Raw genomic sequence first — 21,122 nt, 5'->3', positions numbered from 1 at the left:
TGGGTTTCGCGAGATGTCATTTTCCAACCTGTTAAAGACGGCGGACAGGGTCTCGTGCACCTTGTATCGCGTGTTACTGCCTTTAGACTACAGTTTATTCAGCGTTACCTGTACTCTGAACTTGAACATTCAAGTTTTTGTTTTACAGACTTTTATCTCAAACAAATCGGGAATTTGAATTACAGTAAACAACTTTTTGCCATTAATTTCCTTGATATTCCTGTTAATAACTACTTGTCAGTTTTTTAACTACAAGTAGGGATTTGATTGATCAAACTCATCGCCGTTGGAAAACAGCAGACGAAATTGCGCCCTCAGTTGCTATTAACTCCCGTCGGGTTTTGACACGAAAGCTAAAACTGATTCATAAAGGTATTTTACAAAGTTTTGAAGATATGGCTCATTTGGAGTATTTCCATGAAGAAACCGAACCACTGAAACCACTTGAAGCAGTTAAATATCATTTCACTTTGCTCTGTAAAACAGAGGTAGAGAATGACGAATCTATCTGTCTGTACAAATTTGAGAAAGGCGCTATATATCAGTTATTGGTTAAGACAATAGCTTTGAATAATGCGAGGTTGGACACAGTGCGGAGAAATTATTCAGATATACCCGCCTTGCTCATGCTGAACTATCTGACATATTCCGTAGTAGGATTAAAACATAGTTGAACTCTGGTGACCTTGCCCTTTGTTATATAATATAATTCCCTTTATCATAGTTTGTTTCAATATAAATATGCATTGTCATAATTAATTTTGAATACAAACAAGTTTTGGGGTTGAACCAACAGTGGGGAATCAGTCTATCGAATGTCCTTAAAATATGTAAATATCTTACAAAAACATTGGTGCCTTATTTGTTTAATTATTTTAAGGAACATAATTTCCAGCTTTATTGAAAGTAATTGAGATATTTTAGAATAAAAACAAATGTCTCATTGCAAAAAAAGTGCTGCATTTAGATGTGAATAGATTCATAAAACATGCAAGATAACAGAAAAATTTAGCTGGCTTTAGTTCAAGTATTTTGTACAGGTGTCTGTCAAAAATGAATGATTCACTGAGACAAATATGAACTGCCTCATTGTGTGACTACTGTATTATATGAAAAGTAAAAAAAACACCCTTTATGAATAGCTATCAAGCTCTGCTTTGTATGCAAATCAACTTAAATAGTTGGTGTCCAGTGGAGGGAGAAGTCAACAGTACTGTTGTCTCCTGAGAAACTACATCTTCAAACACTGCAATCTCTGAAGTGCGTTTTTAAACTAGTATTATAAAAACTCTATCATTCTGTTCTAATAGCTGAAACATATTCCTGTGAGTTTTCATTTGTCGAATGAACTGTTTGTCAAATACAGAATACATATATTTTAGAATAATTTTCTTTTTAAATGTGGATGAAATGTTTTGCTTTTAATGTATTTTTTATGTATTGTTTTTGATTTGATAACTTTTGACTAAACAGATTTTCTATTAGCTTCAGATCTTGATCAAAGTTTGGCACCCAGTTCATAGCAGTGCTTATATTGATTTTCTGACATCTTGTTTTCTGTGAAGATTGTATTGGTAGGTTTGCAAATGTGTATCAGACTGTGCAATCTCTCCATGAGTTGGTTTTGAAACCCAGTATGGGATTCTGAGATACATTATCAAGGATATTATTACAAGATAAATCATTTGCTTCATTGAACACATACAACAATGCATATTTCCACTGAGATCAGTGACCTTTGATGTGTATCACCAGTGATCAGTCAAGTAGAAACAGTCAAAATATTTTATCAGATTTTCTCAATTTTTGCATGATATTTTCATACAGGACATCTGTTGTTCAAACTCAGGGAAGACTTTATACTGATGAATAAGGTGACCAAGTTTTATAAAGTTTGGAATAGAATTAGTAAAGTTATTATGCACACAATAACAATTATTAACGACGACGACGACGACAACAACAACAACGACGACAACGCCGGACAAAATTTTTCCCTTAATATACTTTTCCCTTCCATCTTTGATGGTACGGGCAAGGTAAAAACGTATTTTAATTGAATTTCAGTACTCCAAGTTTTTAAATAAATTGAATCTATTTCAGAAATGTTGGTGCCATAACGAAGTTTTATGTAAAGTAAATGACACTGAGTTACAGTATTTAATATAAAGAGCTGGTCTCTACTTGTTAGTAATAAAAAGTGTAATGTAATATTTTATGTGTAAACTGTCTACAGTTAAGATTTATGTTAAAAATTAAAATCTCATTCTTCTTTCTTGAGGAGAGGGCGTACTTTTCAGTAGCTCTCGTAGAATTGCGAATACTGCTCCTGTTATATGTTTCACTGAACACTTCACAGACATACTCTTGTGCAAGGTAGTTCGGAATATTATTTATTGAACTATAACAAAATAGCTGCGGGGATTGGCGTGATTTCCGCGGACTACTTGTCTGGGGTCGGTTCACACTCCAACGAGCCAACATGGCCGCCATGGCAGACAAAGACACCTTCAACATTACAATGAAGAATGCAATACGCCTGGAAACAGAGATGGAATCACAGTGAATGATTATGTTGAAAGCATTGCAGAGATGGTTGGCCCTGCAAATATCATAGCAGCTTCTCGGATGATCAGGTCAGTTGTTGTATTTCTGAAGAATACAGATATCGTTAATGAAGTTTGCTTATCCGGAATCGTCACTGTCAATGATATGCTAATCCAACCTGAACCAATGATAAAACCAGCCACCAAAGTTATATTGTCTAACGTACCACCTTTATTAGCCACAATACAATAAAACAGCATTTATCTGAATATGGAAAGGTATTGGAATCCACGTTCCGCTTCATACCCCTTGGATGCAAACAGGAAAACTTAAAACATGTAAAGTCCTTCCGACGACTAGTATTTATGGTTCTAACACAGAAGAACATTAATGGCGTGAAACATCAAGATCGCACTTACCCAATATATATTTCAACCAATGAAATACGATGCTTTAATTGTCACAAAACTGGTCATATTCGAAGCAACTGCCCACTTCAAAATACTCAACAACATAATCAAAATCAACACGACCCGGACGTCAATACCGATAAAACACCGACTGCCATGGAAACCAATGTCTGCAATCAATCAACAAATGAAAAAACTGATGATGTAACTCCTGAAATCACTGCTAAAATCAATGAAACAATAGATACCATGGAAACGACTAGATGCAACAACACAGTGTCAAATGACATAATCAATGACAATACTGATAACAATGAGACTGATATAAACATATCAAACACAGCTATTCAAAACACCAAAGCTATCAAATACCGCTGCTAATGACAAAGACCTACCTACCTACCAATAGTCGAGGACAGGGTACGATTCCCTTCTTCGCCAGTAACCAAGCAACAAACTACGAACCAACCAGAGCGAGGACGGCCAACAGACGCATACAATGCACCCAGCTCAAGCAGGGACGTTGCCATGCAACCTGTTGACATTCCTACTAGCAACAGATTTTCATCTCTACTCGATGATGCATCATACATCGAAGATGACGATGATACACAGTCAATGTGTTCAACCACATCCAATGTTTCTCAGCTGAGCGAAGCTACAACACAAGATCAACAAGGCCCATCGAATGATGACTTAATCGATTTTCTGGAGGACATTAAATACACAAAGAAACAGACTGAAAAATGTACAGATTTCTGTCCGGACTTAAAAGTACTTGTTAAATCCTTAACCCGTTTTCAGAAGTCTGATGCTGTCTCCTCCCAATTAAAAATACGTATCACAAAACTCACGATAAAGCTTTCTAAGTATAATAAAACCGCCCATCTACACGTTTCCGAAAGGTGGAATGAACAAAATGTCAATGTCAAATCGTTCTTATCTTCGGAACACGTTCCGTATTAGTTCGCATACATAATGTTCCCGACTGAAACGTTATACACAAAAATATTTATTTAAAAAACAGAAGACAAGTTATTTTCTGACGGGCTTGATCTACACATTTAAAACTCATATATTTACGAAACATTTACCGTGTATTTGTACACATTCGAATAAAATTAGAGTTAATAAAATATCATCTTCAAGATTAGATCAGCACGTATGTATATGCTTTCTAACGTCCGAGTTTGAAGTGACAGAATTTACTTTGTTGTTCGAGTTTGGGATGTAACGTATCCTTTTTGCCCTCGTCTGTTTTCACTCATATGCTTTCCAACGGATTCAATATGAACGCTGCGATCTTCCTCGACATTACGGGTAAGCGTACAATTGTCTACGTACATCCGGGCCTAAAGCAGACACACTAACTAGAATTGCATAAAAATACATGATATGTTACTAAAATAAACACCAATTACATGACCGATATTTTCAATAGAAACAGGTATAATTCTACTTATATAACAATTGAAATCAATCGGACAAACTCGACTCATATTGGTCAGTCAATGTCTACATGTATTCGGCAACACAGGAGACGTTTTTAGATCGACTCAAGATGCTGTGCAATTCGACAGTTCCGGTAAACGATTGTTACAAGTTGTTGGAGTTAAAATGAGTGCCAGAGCAAGCACACTGACACATTTTTCACATACAAGTGGTTTGCATTAGTGTTAAAACATAATTATTGAACAAAAAATCATGTGAGTTAATATATATCCCTATACAATTCATCTTAATTGCCTGCACACACGTTTTTTCATTATATTATCCACCATTGGGCAGATGATAGACAACCTGATTCTTGTCAGACTCACCCTAAGGTAAGTAAAAACATCACCTTGAAAAATCCCCATTGGGTGAGGTAGGTAGGGCAAGGGCTGACCCGTGATCTAAATAGGTTATCATATTATACATGCATGCTTAAGGTTTTAATAATAATATGGTTTTTAAGCTTTCCAACAAAACAACACGCTTAAACACGGGCCACTACAGTGAATGCAACATTTTTTCAGTTGTTGGTACTCATTCATCAATCTTAATTTTCTATTCCAGGGATTTTCTATTGTTAACCATTTCGAATACCAACTTTTCTACTGGTACAGATGATAAAAAATACAGCGATTATATTGTGGCACCACAAACCAGTCTTTCATATCGCAATCTACTTGTGAAAGGCTGAACAAGTGATCGCTAGGTGCAAATTTACCTGTGAGTTAGATATTTTATACGTTTTTGTGTTTTATTTTATTGTTTTTTGACAGTGATTTGTTTTTTTGTTATTTGAACTTTCCTTATACGACTTGTGCTGTACATCTTTGCTCCAGTATTTTGTTTTCACAATATGAAAAATCTGTTTACAATTAATTCGTGTCAAAAAATGCAAAGAATGTTTTCTACACAGTTTATCAATCATCTCATGTGCTAAATCGATAGGATAAACAGCCGATGTCAATAGAGTAGCCTATCTCATCCTCAATTGACGACGATATAAATGAGTTATAGTACCCCGGGTACAGTACTCATTTCGTCCAATCTACCGCCTTTATGTCGAACGCTTATCGCTTAATTTCCGACCAGAGAACGAGCACATTTTGATCGCGTTGTTTTCTCGTTCGCTTATTGAAAATACTGACCGCTCTTCCAAAGACTAATTACTGGCATGCGTGGTCGAAATGGTGGTTTTAATGGTAAAGTTTGAGGAGAAAACGAGTTTAAACTATTATTACATTCTGAACGACCCTTCAAATCGTTAACGCTTTGTATCGTTCAAGAACGCAACTTTAAGTGTGACCTCTTGTTATGTGAATGGATGTGGTCCATAACATGCTGGTGGCGCGGAACTGTACTCCGTTTGAATTTGGGGCCGCTCGCTCCTTTCAACAATGATTATTGAGCTAGTTACGTGAAAAAAGGCAATGCTTACTCCCTTGAGCAGAGTCATGATCAGCGTTTTCAATTATAAAGTTATTCTCACAAAAACGGGCGACATACTCTGAAAAAAAAAACAGAGCTTGACATGTCTAAGTAAATTACTGGGCTTAAAAAAAGTGTTTAATTTAGTTGTAGCCGTAATGTATCTCAGCCTAGTTTTTATTTTTGAATTGAGATCAATACTACTTGATTAAGTATTCGGTTTCTCAACCCTCAAATTATACAGTCATGCCGTACTTGTGTTGAAATACATTTTTGGCAGTATGTCACGTCAGAATATTGTTTAAATTTAATATCCCATCTCAGTGAAATCTAGGTCAAAGGTTTAGATTGTGTGCATATAATTATAGACAAAAAGTACATGTATTTAATTTTAACATATATGAAAACCAGAAAGACAACTATAAAGACAACTATAAATCAAAACCAGAGTATGTCAGATAAAAGTCACTGTGATATTGTTGGAGACAATGTACATTTGTTTAGCGGTATCCAAATGAATTTTTAAATGAATTATCTGGGCGTTGCTTAGAAATACCGACCAAGTCGATATGAAACATACATTTTTGGAACACTTGTGTATTTCAATGAAATACATCTACTTGCTTTTGCTGTGTAGATTTCGCTGCAATGTGGGTCCTCCAGTTGATTCACATATATCCTCCTAGTGACGGTGCTTTTCTGTCCACGCGCGAGTTTCAGACGCAACTTGGCTATCACAAGTTTGTGGTCGCTCCCGATGTCTGCTCCTCTGTATGTGCGGCAATCAAGGAGTGAGTGCCTCCGCCAGCTGCTTATGAGGATGTGGTCTAACTGTGCCCTTGTTTATTGGCTGTACAGATGTCCAGTCGTCAAGAGCCATTATCATTTGCAATCGTGCTTGCTGCGTGGGAGCCCAGGACTGTCTCGTAGCCATCTCTATTCTGGCCCACCCTTGCATTGTAGTCACCCACCAAAATTTGGATGACATGTTTGTGAGTACACCAGCTAGAACATCGTAAAACCTGTCCTTGGCGTTGGCATCAGCAACTTCTGTTGGCGCGGAGCATGATATGACTGTCATTTTGATTATTCTGCAGTCGAACCTGGCAAGTAGGAGCCTGTCAGAAATGCACTCATAGGTCATCAGAGCACTAGTTGCCGCACAGGATAAGAGCTGTCCCACACCAGATGTGAGGTCCTCTCCCTACTTACCCGAGTATAAAAGCGTAAGTCCGTTTGAGGCCAGTCTGAATTGGCCACTCCATCTCACTTCCTGGAGCCTGGTAATGTCAAGCTGGTATCTTTTTGCCTTGCCACAGATGGTCTTAAGCTAACCTACTTGGTAGAGTGTTTGTACGTTCCAGGTCCCGATATAGATATTTTGTCTCAACAATTTCCACTTCAGGGCAACTCACAGTATATGATTTGCCATGCAGGCTTACAGATGCAAAGATCTTCACAGTATTAAAGAGGAACCGATATTATAAATAGGAGCAGAATGGCAACCGCAATTAGTATGCTAATCTGAACCAAGCCGCTCACATGGGCCTCCACATGGGTAAAAATCGAAGTGCGAAGTACCCGTAAAAATCTAAGTGATGCTTTTTAAAAATCTTTTAAAAATTGTAAAGTGACCTGTTTGAGTGAATATCGATGTGATTATTTTATAAAATTAGGAAACTTAAGTGAGTTTCTTATAAGTATGGAAGCGAGACAAATATCATACATGGCATACATTGCCGAACATCGCCGGTGACGTGAATGCTCTAAAACATGAATCGTCAATTTAGTTTTCACAACCATTTACACAGTTCCTAATGAGTTGCCAAGTACCACATAGCAGGTTCAACCATAGACTGTCCATGGGTCAACGAAGACAATGAGAATTGTGTTTGCAAATTTGAAACGTCACTGCAAAGAGTACTAGCCAGAAATATTCCTAGTTGTTTGAAATGAAAATGCGATGTTTAGCGTTGTTCACTCTGATGTGTTCCGAGTGTATGTGGTGATATAGATCGTATTCTGAATTAACGCAGCGTACGATGGTAAATTGAATAGAAATGAAACTCTGATCCCCTCCGAAATGACGATGACGACTAATTCGACCAATTTTGTTACATGTGTCTCAGTGAGAATTCATTTAACTTTCTTGGTATGGTCTTTGTGGCTATTCTTACCAACATGACATTCGTGCCGGAACCGATCGGCCAACATTCACGTGTATGAGACCAAAAGTCAATATATTCTCGTATTGTTCGTATTCATTCAGCCATGCAAATGATATAGCAATTTATCAACGTACACTCTATTGTGCAATTTCCGGTCGTGTGTTCGAATTCACCAGTGTATAGTGAGACAAATGAAGACGTCACGTTAATATCAAAGCCATGTTAGACTGATTTTAGTCATGAAATATTTTTTTTAATTTAGAAATTAGTAACGACCTTTTCTAAATTTTGCGATTTGAATTGTGTGTCATGTACACCGCCATTTCTCAATTATGTCTCAAATTTCAAGAAACTCAACGTTTCGCTGATTTTAGTGGCGTGAAACTAGTACACGACATAGGAATAATATAATCTTGGACGCGAATCTCAAACTCATAACTCAAATTGACCTTTCGATGTGCCGCTTTCTAGCACCCCTTACAGTAAAAACAAATATCACGATTTGATGCATCGTCTTAAATCTGAGTTTCCGCAAAATGTCAATGTCAAATCGTTCTTATCTTCGGAACACGTTCCGTATTAGTTCGCATACATAATGTTCCCGACTGAAACGTTATACACTAAAATATTTATTTAAAAAACAGAAGACAAGTTATTTTCTGACGGGCGTGATCTACACATTTAAAACTCATATATTTACGAAACATTTACCGTGTATTTGTACACATTCGAATAAAATTAGAGTTAATAAAATATCATCTTCAAGATTAGATCATCACGTACGTAAATGCTTTCTAACGTCCGAGTTTGAAGTGACAGAATTTACTTTGTTGTTCGAGTTTGGGATGTAACGTATCCTTTTTGCCCTCGTCTGTTTTCACTCATATGCTTTCCAATGGATTCAATATGAACGCTGCGATCTTCCTCGGCATTACAGGTGAGCGTACAATTGTCTACGTACAGTAGGCCTAAAGCAGACACACTCATTCGAATTGCATGAAAATACATGATATGTTACTTAAATAAACAGCAATTACATAACCGATATTTTCAATAAAAAATGGTATAATTTCCACTTATAAAACAATTGAAATCAATCTAAAAAACTCGACTCATCTTGCTTAGTCAATGTCTACATGTACTCGGCAACACAGGAGACGTTTTTAGATCGACTTACGATGCCGTGCAATTCGACACTTCCGGTAAACGATTGTTACAAGGTGTTTGGAGTTAAAATCAGTGCCAGAGCAAGTACACTGACACATTTTTCACATACAAGTGGTCTGCATTAGTGTTAAAACATAATTATTGAACAAACAATCATGTGACTTAATATATATCCCTATTTAATTCATCTTAATTGCCTGCACACACGTTTTTTTCATTATATTATCTACCATTGGGCAGATGATAGACAACCTGATTCTTGTCAGACTCACCCTAAGGTAAGTAAAAACATCACCTTGAAAAATCCCCATTGGGTGAGGTAGGTAGGTCAAGGGCTGACCCGTGATCTAAATAGGTTAGCATATTGTACATGCATGCTTAAGGTTGTAATAATAATGTGGTTTTTAAGCTTTACAACAAAATAACACGCTTAAACACGGGCCACTACAGTGAATGCAACAATTTTTCAGTTTACTACATGAAGAAACTGTTTTATTGTGTTGGTACTCATTCATGAATATTAATTAACGATCTATGCTCCACTAAATTGTGTCCTCTGTACTACACATCCGGGGAGTTTCTATTGTTTACCATTTTGAATACCAACACTTTTTGATTTTTACTGGTACAGATGATAAAAAAAAATACAGCGATTATATTGAGGCACAACAACCTACTCATATCGCAACCTACTCGTGAAAGACAGAACAAGTGATCTCTAGGTACAAATTTACCTGTGAGTTAGATATTTTATACGTTTTTGTGTATTATTTTATTGTTTTTTCACAATCATTTGTTTTGTGTTGTGTGGACTTTCCCTATACGACTTGTGTTATACATCTTTGGTCCAGTAGTTTTTTTTTCACCATATGAAAAATCTGTTTACAATTAATTCGTCGCAAAAAATATTTTCCACAGAGTTTATCAATCATCTCATGTGCTAAATCGATAGGCTTACTCCCTTGAGCAGAGTCATGATCAGCGTTTTCAATTATAAAGTTATTCTCACAAAAACGGGCGACATACTCTGAAAAAAAACAGAGCTTGATATGTCTTAAGAAACAAGTGTTTAATTTTGTTGTAGCCCTGATGTATCTCAGCCTAGTTTTTATTTTTGAATTGAGATCATTACTACTTAATTAAGTTTTCGGGTTCTCAACCCTCAAATTATACAGTCATGCCGTACATGTGTTGAAATACATTTTTGGCAGTATATCCCATCCCAGTCAAATCTAAGTGAAAGGTTTAGATTGTATGCATACAATTACAGACAAAAAAATGCATGTATCTAACTTTAACATCTGTGAAAACCAGAAAGACAACTATAAAGACAATTATAAATCAAAACCAGAGTATGTCAGAGTGAAGTCACTGTGATATTGTTGGAGACAATGTACATTTGTTTAGCGGTATCCAAATGAATTTTTAAATGAATTATCTGGGCGTTGCTTATAAAGTACCGACCAAGTCGATATGAAACATACATTTTTGGAACACTTGTGTATTTCAATGAAATAGATGTCTTCATAGATCATCTCTATTGATGAAAGAGTTATTGATCCACGTCATCGTACTGACGTCATAGGTTATGCTAAATAATGTATTTGCACCATATTTCATTATGTAAAATTAAAGCATTGTGTGGTTAGTGAGAACTACTTATTGACGACAATTCACGTCAACTGTTTTGACTACTACCTAGCAGTGCCCATTTAAAACATGTCATCAAACAACCATTCATAAAAATAAAAATAAATTTCACGTTTTTGTTGTTTAGATATGCCACCGTTAGTGATCGACGATCTGTGTTTGAATCTCTAATATTTTAAAATAATGATTGTTGGTACTTTTAAGAGATGATACATGACTAGAAATAAAGCACCGTGATGCAACAACCATACAAATCGTTGCTGATATATACAGTATACAGATTTATCATGCTGAGTAAAGGTTGTTGTTTCAGTTCTATAATTAACATCAAGATGGCGATTTCTGAATGTGTCTTTCAGAATAAAAATACGTCCATTTACCGAGAATCGACGTTGAGGAAATACAAATCACGTCAGTCTTTCGTCGATCAGAACCTAGAAGCGTGCGTTCAAAATGAAACGCTGCAACCGAGCTCACTGTAGCACACACATAAAAGCGGGAGATTGGACGAAATGAGTACTGTACCCTGGGTACTATAACTCATTTATATCGTCGTCAATTGAGGATGAGATAGGCTACTCTATTGACATCGGCTGTTTATCCTATCGATTTAGCACATGAGATGATTGATAAACTCTGTGGATTTTTTTTTTTGCGACGAATTAATTGTAAATAGATTTTTCAAATGGTGAAAAAAAATACTGGACCAAAGATGTACGAAACAAGTCGTATAGGGTAAGTCCAAACAACACAGAGCAAATGATTGTGAAAAAACAATAAAATAATATACAAAAACGTATAAAATATCTAACTCACAGGTAAATTTGCACCTAGAGATCACGTGTTCTCTTTTTCACCAGTAGGTTGCGATATGAAAGACTGGTTTGTGGTGCCTCAATATAATCGCTGTATTTTATTTTTTTTATCATCTGTACCAGTAAAAATCAAAAAGTGTTGGTATTCAAAATGGTAAACAATAGAAACTCCCCGGATGTGTAGTACAGAGGACATAATTTAGTGGAGCATAGATCGTTAATTAATATTCATGAATGAGTACCAACACAATAAAAAAGTTTCTTCAGGTAGTAAATCGAAAAATGTTTGCATTCGCTGTAGTGGCCCGTGTTTAAGCGTGTTATTATCATCACGCACGTAAATGCTTTCTAACGTCCGAGTTTGAAGTGACAGAATTTACTTTGTTGTTCGAGTTTGGGATGTAACGTATCCTTTTTGCCCTCGTCTGTTTTCACTCATATGCTTTCCAACGGATTCAATATGAACGCTGCGATCTTCCTCGGCATTACAGGTGAGCGTACAATTGTCTACGTACAGTAGGCCTAAAGCAGACACACTCATTCGAATTGCATGAAAATACATGATATGTTATTTAAATAAACACCAATTACATAACCGATATTTTCAATAAAAACTGGTATAATTTCCACTTATAAAACAATTGAAATCAATCGGACAAACTCGACTCATCTTCCTTAGTCAATGTCTACATGTACTCGGCAACACAGGAGACGTTTTTAGATCGACTTACGATGCCGTGCAATTCGACAGTTCCGGTAAACGATTGTTACAAGGTGTTTGGAGTTAAAATGACTGCAAGTACACTCGCACATATTTCACATACAAGTGGTTTACATTAGTGTTAAAACATAATTATTGAACAAACAATCATGTGACTTAATATATATCCCTATATAATTCATCTTAATTGCCTGCACACACGTTTTTTCATTATATTATCTACCATTGGGCAGATGATAGACAACCTGATTCTTGTCAGACTCACCCTAAGGTAAGTAAAAACATCACTTTGAAAAATCCCCATTGGGTGAGGTAGGTAGGTCAAGGGCTGACCCGTGATCTAAATAGGTTAGCATATTATACATGCATGCTTAAGGTTGTAATAATAATGTGGTTTTTAAGCTTTACAACAAAATAACACGCTTAAACACGGGCCACTACAGTGAATGCAAACATTTTTCGGTTTACTACATGAAGAAACTGTTTTATTGTGTTGGTACTCATTCATGAATATTAATTAACGATCTATGCTCCACTAAATTATGTCCTCTGTACTACACATCCGGGGAGTTTCTATTGTTTACCATTTTGAATACCAACACTTTTTAATTTTTACTGGTACAGATGATAACAAAAAATAAAATACAGCGATTATATTGTGGCACCACAAACCAGTCTTTCATATCGCAAACTACTCGTGAAAGAGAGAACACGTGATCTCTAGGTGCAAATTTACCTGTGAGTTAGATATTTTATACGTTTTTGTATATTATTTTATTGTTTTTTCACAATCATTTGCTCTGTGTTGTTTGGACTTACCCTATACGACTTGTGTTGTACATCTTTGGTCCAGTATTTTTTTTTCACCATATGAAAAATCTGTTTACAATTAATTCGTCGCAAAAAAAAATTCCACAGAGTGTATCAATCATCTCATGTGCTAAATCGATAGGATAAACAGCCGATGTCAATAGAGTAGCCTATCTCATCCGCAATTGATGACGATATAAATGAGTTATAGTACCCCGGGTACAGTTCTCATTTCGTCCAATCTCCCGCTTTTATGTCGACCACTTATCGCTTAATTTCCGACCACGCGGTCTTTTCCGCCTGGAAAACGAGCACATTTTATCGCTTTCTTTCCTCGTACGTTTATTGAAAACACTGACCGCTCGCCAAAACACTGATCACTTGGTGATCGAAATGGTGGTTTTAATGGTAAAGTTTGAGGATAAAACGAGTTTAAACTATTATTACATTCTCAACGACACTTCAAATCGTTAACGCATTGTATCATTCACGAACGCAATTTTAAGTGTGACCTCTTGTTATGTGAGTGGATGCGTTCCATAACATGCTGGTAGAGCGGGACTGTGCTCCGTTTGAATTCAGGGCGGCTCGCTCCTTTCAACAATGATTATCGAGTTAGTTACGCGAAAACGGCAATGCTTACTCCCTTGAGCAGAGAGTACAGAAACGAGAAAAATATTGATGTGTTTTCCAAAAAAAATAACGAACCAAAGTCATGTCGGTCTGGTAAATTTCGACATCAAAATTAAGTCATGATCAGCGTTTTCAATTATAAAGTTATTCTCACAAAAACGGGCGACATACTCTGAAAAAAACAGAGCTTGACATGTCTTAAGAAACAAGTGTTTAATTTTGTTGTAGCCCTGATGTATCTCAGCCTAGTTTTTATTTTTGAATTGAGATCATTACTACTTGATTAAGTTTTCGGGTTCTCAACCCTCAAATTATACAGTCATGCCGTACATGTGTTGAAATACATTTTTGGCAGTATGTCACACCAGAATATTGTTTAAAATAAAATATCCCATCCTAGTCAAATCTAGGTGAAAGGCTTAGATTGTATGCATACAATTATGGACAAAAAATACATGTATCTAACTTTAACATCTGTGAAAACCAGAAAGACAACTATAAAGACAATTATAAATCAAAACCAGAGTATGTCAGAGTGAAGTCACTGTAATATTGTTGGAGACAATGTACATTTGTTTAGCGGTATCCAAATGAATTTTTAAATGAATTATCTGGGCGTTGCTTATAAAGTACCGACCAAGTCGATATGAAACATACATTTTTGGAACACTTGTGTATTTCAATGAAATATATGTCTTCATAGATCATCTCTATTGATGAAAGAGTTATTGATCCACGTCATAGGTTATGCTAAATAATGTATTTGCACCATATTTCATTATGTAAAAATAAAGCATTGTGTGGTTAGTGAGAACTACTTATTGACGACAATTCACGTTAACTGCTTTGACTACTACCTAGCAGTGCCCATTTAAAACATGTTATCAAACAACCATTCATAAAAATAAAAATAAATTGCACGTTTTCGTTGTTTAGAGATGCCACCGTTAGTGAACGACGATTTGTGTTTGAATCTCTAATATTTTAAAATAATGATTGTTGGTACTCTTAAGAGATGATACATGACTAGAAATAAAGCACTGTGATGCAACAACCATACAAATCGTTGGTGATAAATACAGTATACAGATTTATCATGCTGAGTAAAAGTTGTTGTTTCAGTTCTATAATTAACATCAAGATGGCGATTTCTGAATGTGTCTTTCAGAATAAAAATACGTCCATTTACCGAGAATCGACGTTGAGGAAATACAAATCACGTCAGTCTTTCGTCGATCAGAACCTAGAAGCGTGCGTTCAAAATGGAACGCTGCAACAGAGCTCACTGTAGCATACACAGAAGATGACGATGCGATGCTCTCAAAAAATTGTCTGATTTTGATGTTGTAATCCGTTGAACCATTTTATTTGATGCCGATTTTAGTATTAAACACTTGTTACCTGACATTTTCTTTTTTTAAATAGCTCTTTCTTTATTCGTTTTTGAAAATAACATTGTATTCATATTCATGGTATCCATTCGAATAATCTGCTCTCTGCAATCTGCAATCGACAATTGCCCGACTGTCTGTGCTGATTTGGTGGTTTAAAACCACCAGTCACATAGCGCCCGACGAGGAGCTGGATACGTAGTGAAGAAAAACATTGACTGAAGTATTGCAAAGAACTGACTTGTTGTCAATAGTAACAAACATATTGGGAAAGTCAAAGACATGTGAAAAACACACTGGAATATAAATACTAACTTTCTAGGATCTTTATTTACTCCAAGTAATCCAGAGTAGAACGAGATGAATATACGCTATGGTCCGCCATCTTTATTTTAATATTAGATGCAAACATTATTTTGTGGGGGACCACGAGTCATAACTTGAGGGGAGTTAACACGTATGACCTAATTTACAGAGAAAATTTATTTTGATTTTTCAGTGGACCAATAAATGCATTTGACAGGGGAATATAAAAATTATATATGACAACAGCAATTAAAACAGCTTGCTGCATTATAAGTATCACTTCCCTGTCAAATTAGTGGTCCAGGCTTATTTGAATCTGAACAGAACAGACCAATTCTATCACATCTTTCTAGGCTCAAACTTCCATCCAATCAGAGCATTCCAAATAAAAATGATTCCCCACAAATACTAGACGGCACTCTGACTAAAATGTTGCCACAATTTACGTTAAAAGAATTGATTGAACATTCGCCACAACTCTCATTTACCTTAGAACAAGATCTTTTGTTTATATGGAAATGGAAAGCACGCCCTCAACAGGAGTATCCTCCAGCTTGGTACATATCTCCAACCCTCATAGCTTTTGGTATTGGGGCGGGAGATGGTCAGGCCAATCTCTCCGTGACATTTCCCCAGGGAATGGAGTGATCAGTTGCCACTTGCGGACTTGGATTCGAGCAAGGCGACATCATCCGCAAAATCCAAGTCAGAGAGATACCATCCAGGTTGAATTACTCTGAGTGTTTTTGTGCGCCGTCTCATGCAGATGCCTGCCTGGTTGTTGTCACATGCCTTTCGGAGGACAAATTCAATGATGACCACACAAATCCCTGTTTTACTCCTGTCTCAATCTTGAACCAGTCTGTTTGCTGACCATCTACAATGACGGATACATGGCAGTCCCTGTACACACATTGAATTGAAATGACTGCCATTTTGATTATTCCGCAGTCGAACCTGGCAAGTCGGAGCCTGTCAGAAATGCACTCTACGTCATCCGAGCACTAGTTGCCGCACAGGATAAGAGCTGTCCCACACCAGATGTGAGGTCCTCTCCCTCTTCACCCGAGTATAAAAGCGTAAGGCCATTTGAGGCCAGTCTGCCTTGGCCACTCCATCACACTTCCTAAAGCCTGGTAATGTCAAGCTGGTACCTTTTTGCCTCATCACAGAGGGTCTTAAGCTGACCTACTTGGTAGAGTGTTTGTACGTTCCAGGTCCCAATATGGATATTTTGCCTCAACAATTTCCACTTCAGGGCAACCCCTTCCACGGTTTTCAGAGTTGCCCATGATCTGTGATGTATAATTGGATGAATATGAATGGATAATTGCTTTGGCTGTTGACTTGTGTGTCGATACATGTTCATTTGCGTAACAATGTTGTAGCTCTGTGATTGGTTGTTAGCCCATCGCCAGACGGTCAGTATGGCGGGGCTGTTATCTTCTGTTTGATTTTGGAGTTTTCTCTCCAAGACAGGTTTCCTTACCTAAATAATGTGTCCTGTCTACCCAGTTGGAGGAGACCCCTCCAACAGGAGGACAGGTTTGGTACAGAGTTAGGGCGTGTCCACACGCAGGTGGGCCATGCACTCTGAACCTCTAGGGCTCCTACCTGCTCCAAGAACCCCAGTTCTTTAGCTTAGAGCCGCAAGTAGTCCAGTTTATAGGTGTGACCACAGGGAGGTAGAGCTGGAGTCGTGGTGTAGGAGAGGCTATATACTGGCAGGGGAGACTTACACAGTCGATGCTAGTCAGCAGCAGAAGCTGAAGGCAAAGCAAGCAAGCAAGAAAAGCACTAACTATTGCACTAGACACATCACTAACATCTTGTGGCTACGCCATATGCATAACAATTTTAATTTTAAACTTCTATGCTCTTTATCCAATCGTGTGTAATTAAAACAATTTGACGATAATTTACAGAAGTATTTGGACAGTATATACGTTTATCATTTTTCAGTGCATGATAATCCTTCTATGGATGCAATGCTTTTGAATGAAACAGTTGTAATTTTTTACTTAGAATTACAATAATAGTTATATTATGTATCAAGTGTTTTTAGAATTATTTAAACTTTGCTTACATTGTGAAACGTGGGCTGTTAATCGAGTGACAACATGGCAACTAAGTTTATGTGTATGGCTTTGGTACTGGTAAGTTTATGCTGATACATTTTGTAAATGATTTAGAGTCCTCCACAGCCACATGCATAATTCATTGGAAATCATTGTCAACACACCACGCACAGAACATATATTAATTCATAATTGTATTTTCCTAGTGTCGATGAACAAGAAGTAGATCATCGTAACATTGTTTGAAATTAGTTTCAAATTATAATAGTTATACACTTTTATTTGCGTATAACATAAAATTTACAGCAACGAGATAAAATATACCCAATACTTAACGTTGCGGTATATATACATTCCATTGTAAAACAAAATGAAACGCACAGATTTTATGTATTATGTGTTATTTTCAGATGCTGATCTGTATCATAATAAGTCCTACAGACGGGAATAGTTCAAGGTCGTTAAGTCGATCAGCCAGTGAATCATCAGAAACGGACAAATCGATCAGGCGTAGTTCAAGATCGTTAAGTCGATCAGCTAGTGAATCATCTGGATCGGACGAATCGATTGGGCGTAGTTCAAGGTCGTTAAGTCGATCAGCTAGTGAATCATCTGGATCGGACGAATCGATCTGGCGTAGTTTAAGGTCGTTAAGTCGATCAGCAAGTGAATCATCTGAAACGGACGAATCGATCGGACGCAGTTCAAGGCCGTTAAGTCGATCAGCTAGTGAATCATCTGAAACGGACGAATCGATCAGGGAATTGAGTGATAATAGTATGTATATATGTATATTATTACAATTACATTTACCTTCATGTATCACATATGGTGGTAAACATAATCGTGACCTGTCCTCGTGAAATGTATGAAATTGATATAATTATATTATACACTGTGAATTTCTTTTGGAAGAAATAGCTACTCAAAAAGTTCTAAGTTTTACAAGGTAAGGCTAAAAGATGTTGCTGATGGTTTATTTGATCATGTATTATTGTTTGCAGTATGTATATATAAAACAATAGAGTGTGGTATCTTGCAACAAAAACGAATAAAAATAAGACTACCCTTCACTGGATTAAATGTGTAGGAATCCAAGTAAATAACATACATTATTTTTCAAGCGGAAATAGCAGAAACATACATTTAATTATATTTAAACTATTACAGTTATCAAATTATTCAAGTAATAGAAATATTGCAGAATGTTAGTTGTGTAATTTGCATACGAAATAATACTTAATGCATAACTTTTTTTCTTAAGAACCATATGAATAATTGTGAAATAACGTAATGACATCAACCCAACCACTGATCCAAATGTTAGGGTTTCATGCACTTCAATGATTTTGTTTTTGGAAAGTAGTCTGATATAGTTTCCTATGCAAAACACTATGATTTGACACATTTTGCACTGTGGATCAAATAAAATTTCACTTCGTTTTAAGCTACAATTCGACAATGTTATGATTGATGATTTACCGACAAAAAAGAAGGTTATTATTTCACGGGTGCCATGTAAGGACGTATTCTAACGCTTTTCTTTCTTTTTCAGATTAAGTGCAATTCATGCTGTGTACTTGATTAGTGATTAAGAACGAAACGACTTTTAACTATCAATAATGACTAATTGGTGGTGGTGATAATATACCTTTAACTGTAATAAAATAGTCTAGTTACTCTGCACTGATAGTTCCAGTTTTTATCTAGTCATATGTACGTATTTCCAATGTTGCATCATACAAGAAAGAAACCCTTCGAAATTTAAAAATGTCGCCAGTCGGTCAGAAATTAATAAAACGAAAAACCAAACCATAACATGCATAACACTGTAGCTGCTTCGAAAACAAGTCAAAAAGACTTCGAAAAAGTCATTTCAAAGAAATGTTTTAGGACACTTACAAATATGGCCACCTTTAGGTCATTTTTGAATTAACATAGCTACATATAGACATGTCCGTGAAATGATATGTGATGAACGGAGCTAAACACACATGAGCGAAACCCAAAGCGTCTTCAACTGCCAGTTTGTGCTAGTAATATGTGTAGTTATGTAATTGCCATTTATTACCTTCACTAATCTAATAAATGAATGTACAGCTGCCAGTTTGTGTTAGTAATATGTGTAGTTATGTAATTGCCATTTATTACCTTCACTAATCTAATAAATGAATGTACAGCTGCCAGTTTGTGTTAGTAATATGTGTAGTTATGTAATTGCCATTTATTACCTTCACTGATCTAATGAATGAATGTACAGCTGCCAGTTTGTGCTAGTAATATGTGTAGTTATGTAATTGCCATTTATTACCTTCACTAATCTAATAAATGAATGTACAGCTGCCAGTTTGTGTTAGTAATATGTGTAGTTATGTAATTGCCATTTATTACATTCACTAATCTAATAAATGAATGTTCAGCTGCCAGTTTGTGTTAGTAATATGTGTAGTTATGTAATTGCCATTTATTGCCTTCACTGATCTAATGAATGAATGTACAGCTGCCAGTTTGTGTTAGTAATATGTGTAGTTATGTAATTGCCATTTATTACCTTCACTGACCTAATGAATGAATGTACAGCTGCCAGTTTGTGCTAGTAATATGTGTAGTTATGTAATTGCCATTTATTATCTTCACCAGTCTAATGAATGAATGTACAGCTGCCAGTCTGTGCTACTAATATGTGTAGTTATGTAATTGCCATTTATTATCTTCACCAGTCTAATGAATGAATGTACAGCTGCCAGTTTGTGTTAGTAATATGTGTAGTTATGTATTTGCCATTTATTACCTTCACTAATCTAATGAAATGAATGTACACCTGCCAGTTTGTGTTAGTAATATGTGTAGTTATGTAAATGCCATTTATTACCTTCACTAATCTAATGAAATGAATGTACACCTGCCAGTTTGTGTTAGTAATATGTGTAGTTATGTAATTGCTATTTATTACCTTCACTAATCTAATGAAATGAATGTACACCTGCCAGTTTGTGTTAGTAATATGTGTAGTTATGTAATTGCCATTTATTACTTTCACTAATCTAATGAATGAATGTACAGCTGCCAGTTTGTGTTAGTAATATGTGTAGTTATGTAATTGCCATTTATTACCTTCACTAATCTAATGAATGAATGTACAGCTGCCAGTTTGTGTTAGTAATATGTGTAGTTATGTAATTGCCATTTATTACCTTCACTGATCTAATGAATGAATGTACAGCAGCCAGTTTGTGTTAGTAATATGTGTAGTTATGTAATTGCCATTTATTACCTTCACTATATCTAATAAATGAATGTACAGCTGCCAGTTTGTGTTAGTAATATGTGTAGTTATGTAATTGCCATTTATTACCTTCACTAATCTAATAAATGAATGTACAGCTGCTAGTTTGTGTTAGTAATATGTGTAGTTGTGTTAGTGCCATTTATTACCTTCACTAATCTAATGAATAAATGTACAGCTGCCAGTTTGTGTTAGTAATATGTGTAGTTATGTAATTGCCA

The 21,122-nt window shown here is 36.1% G+C and overlaps 1 protein-coding gene across 4 annotated transcripts; it reads left to right on the top strand.

Annotated features, from left to right (window-relative positions):
- Positions 1-5,119: 5,119 nt before the first annotated feature.
- LOC146733925 (uncharacterized) lies at positions 5,120-20,041 on the top strand. Of its 4 annotated transcripts, none has more exons than XM_085490444.1 (3): positions 5,120-5,171; positions 18,026-18,392; positions 19,171-20,041. In XM_085490444.1, exons 2-3 carry the CDS (start codon positions 18,026-18,028, stop codon positions 19,173-19,175), a joined length of 372 nt encoding a protein of 123 aa, XP_085346570.1. In that variant the 5' UTR covers positions 5,120-5,171; the 3' UTR covers positions 19,176-20,041. The 4 variants fall into 4 exon arrangements, with proteins under 4 accessions (XP_085346570.1, XP_085346569.1, XP_085346568.1 ...); XM_085490443.1 differs by lacking the exon at positions 5,120-5,171 and adding an exon at positions 9,876-9,947; XM_085490442.1 differs by lacking the exon at positions 5,120-5,171 and adding an exon at positions 13,046-13,135.
- The last annotated feature ends 1,081 nt before the right edge of the window (positions 20,042-21,122 follow it).

The sequence above is a fragment of the Saccoglossus kowalevskii genome, chromosome 15 (genome assembly GCF_978046115.1).
Source record: "Saccoglossus kowalevskii chromosome 15, keSacKowa6.1, whole genome shotgun sequence".
NCBI lineage: Eukaryota > Metazoa > Hemichordata > Enteropneusta > Harrimaniidae > Saccoglossus > Saccoglossus kowalevskii.
This window is presented reverse-complemented; position numbering and strand designations above follow the sequence as displayed.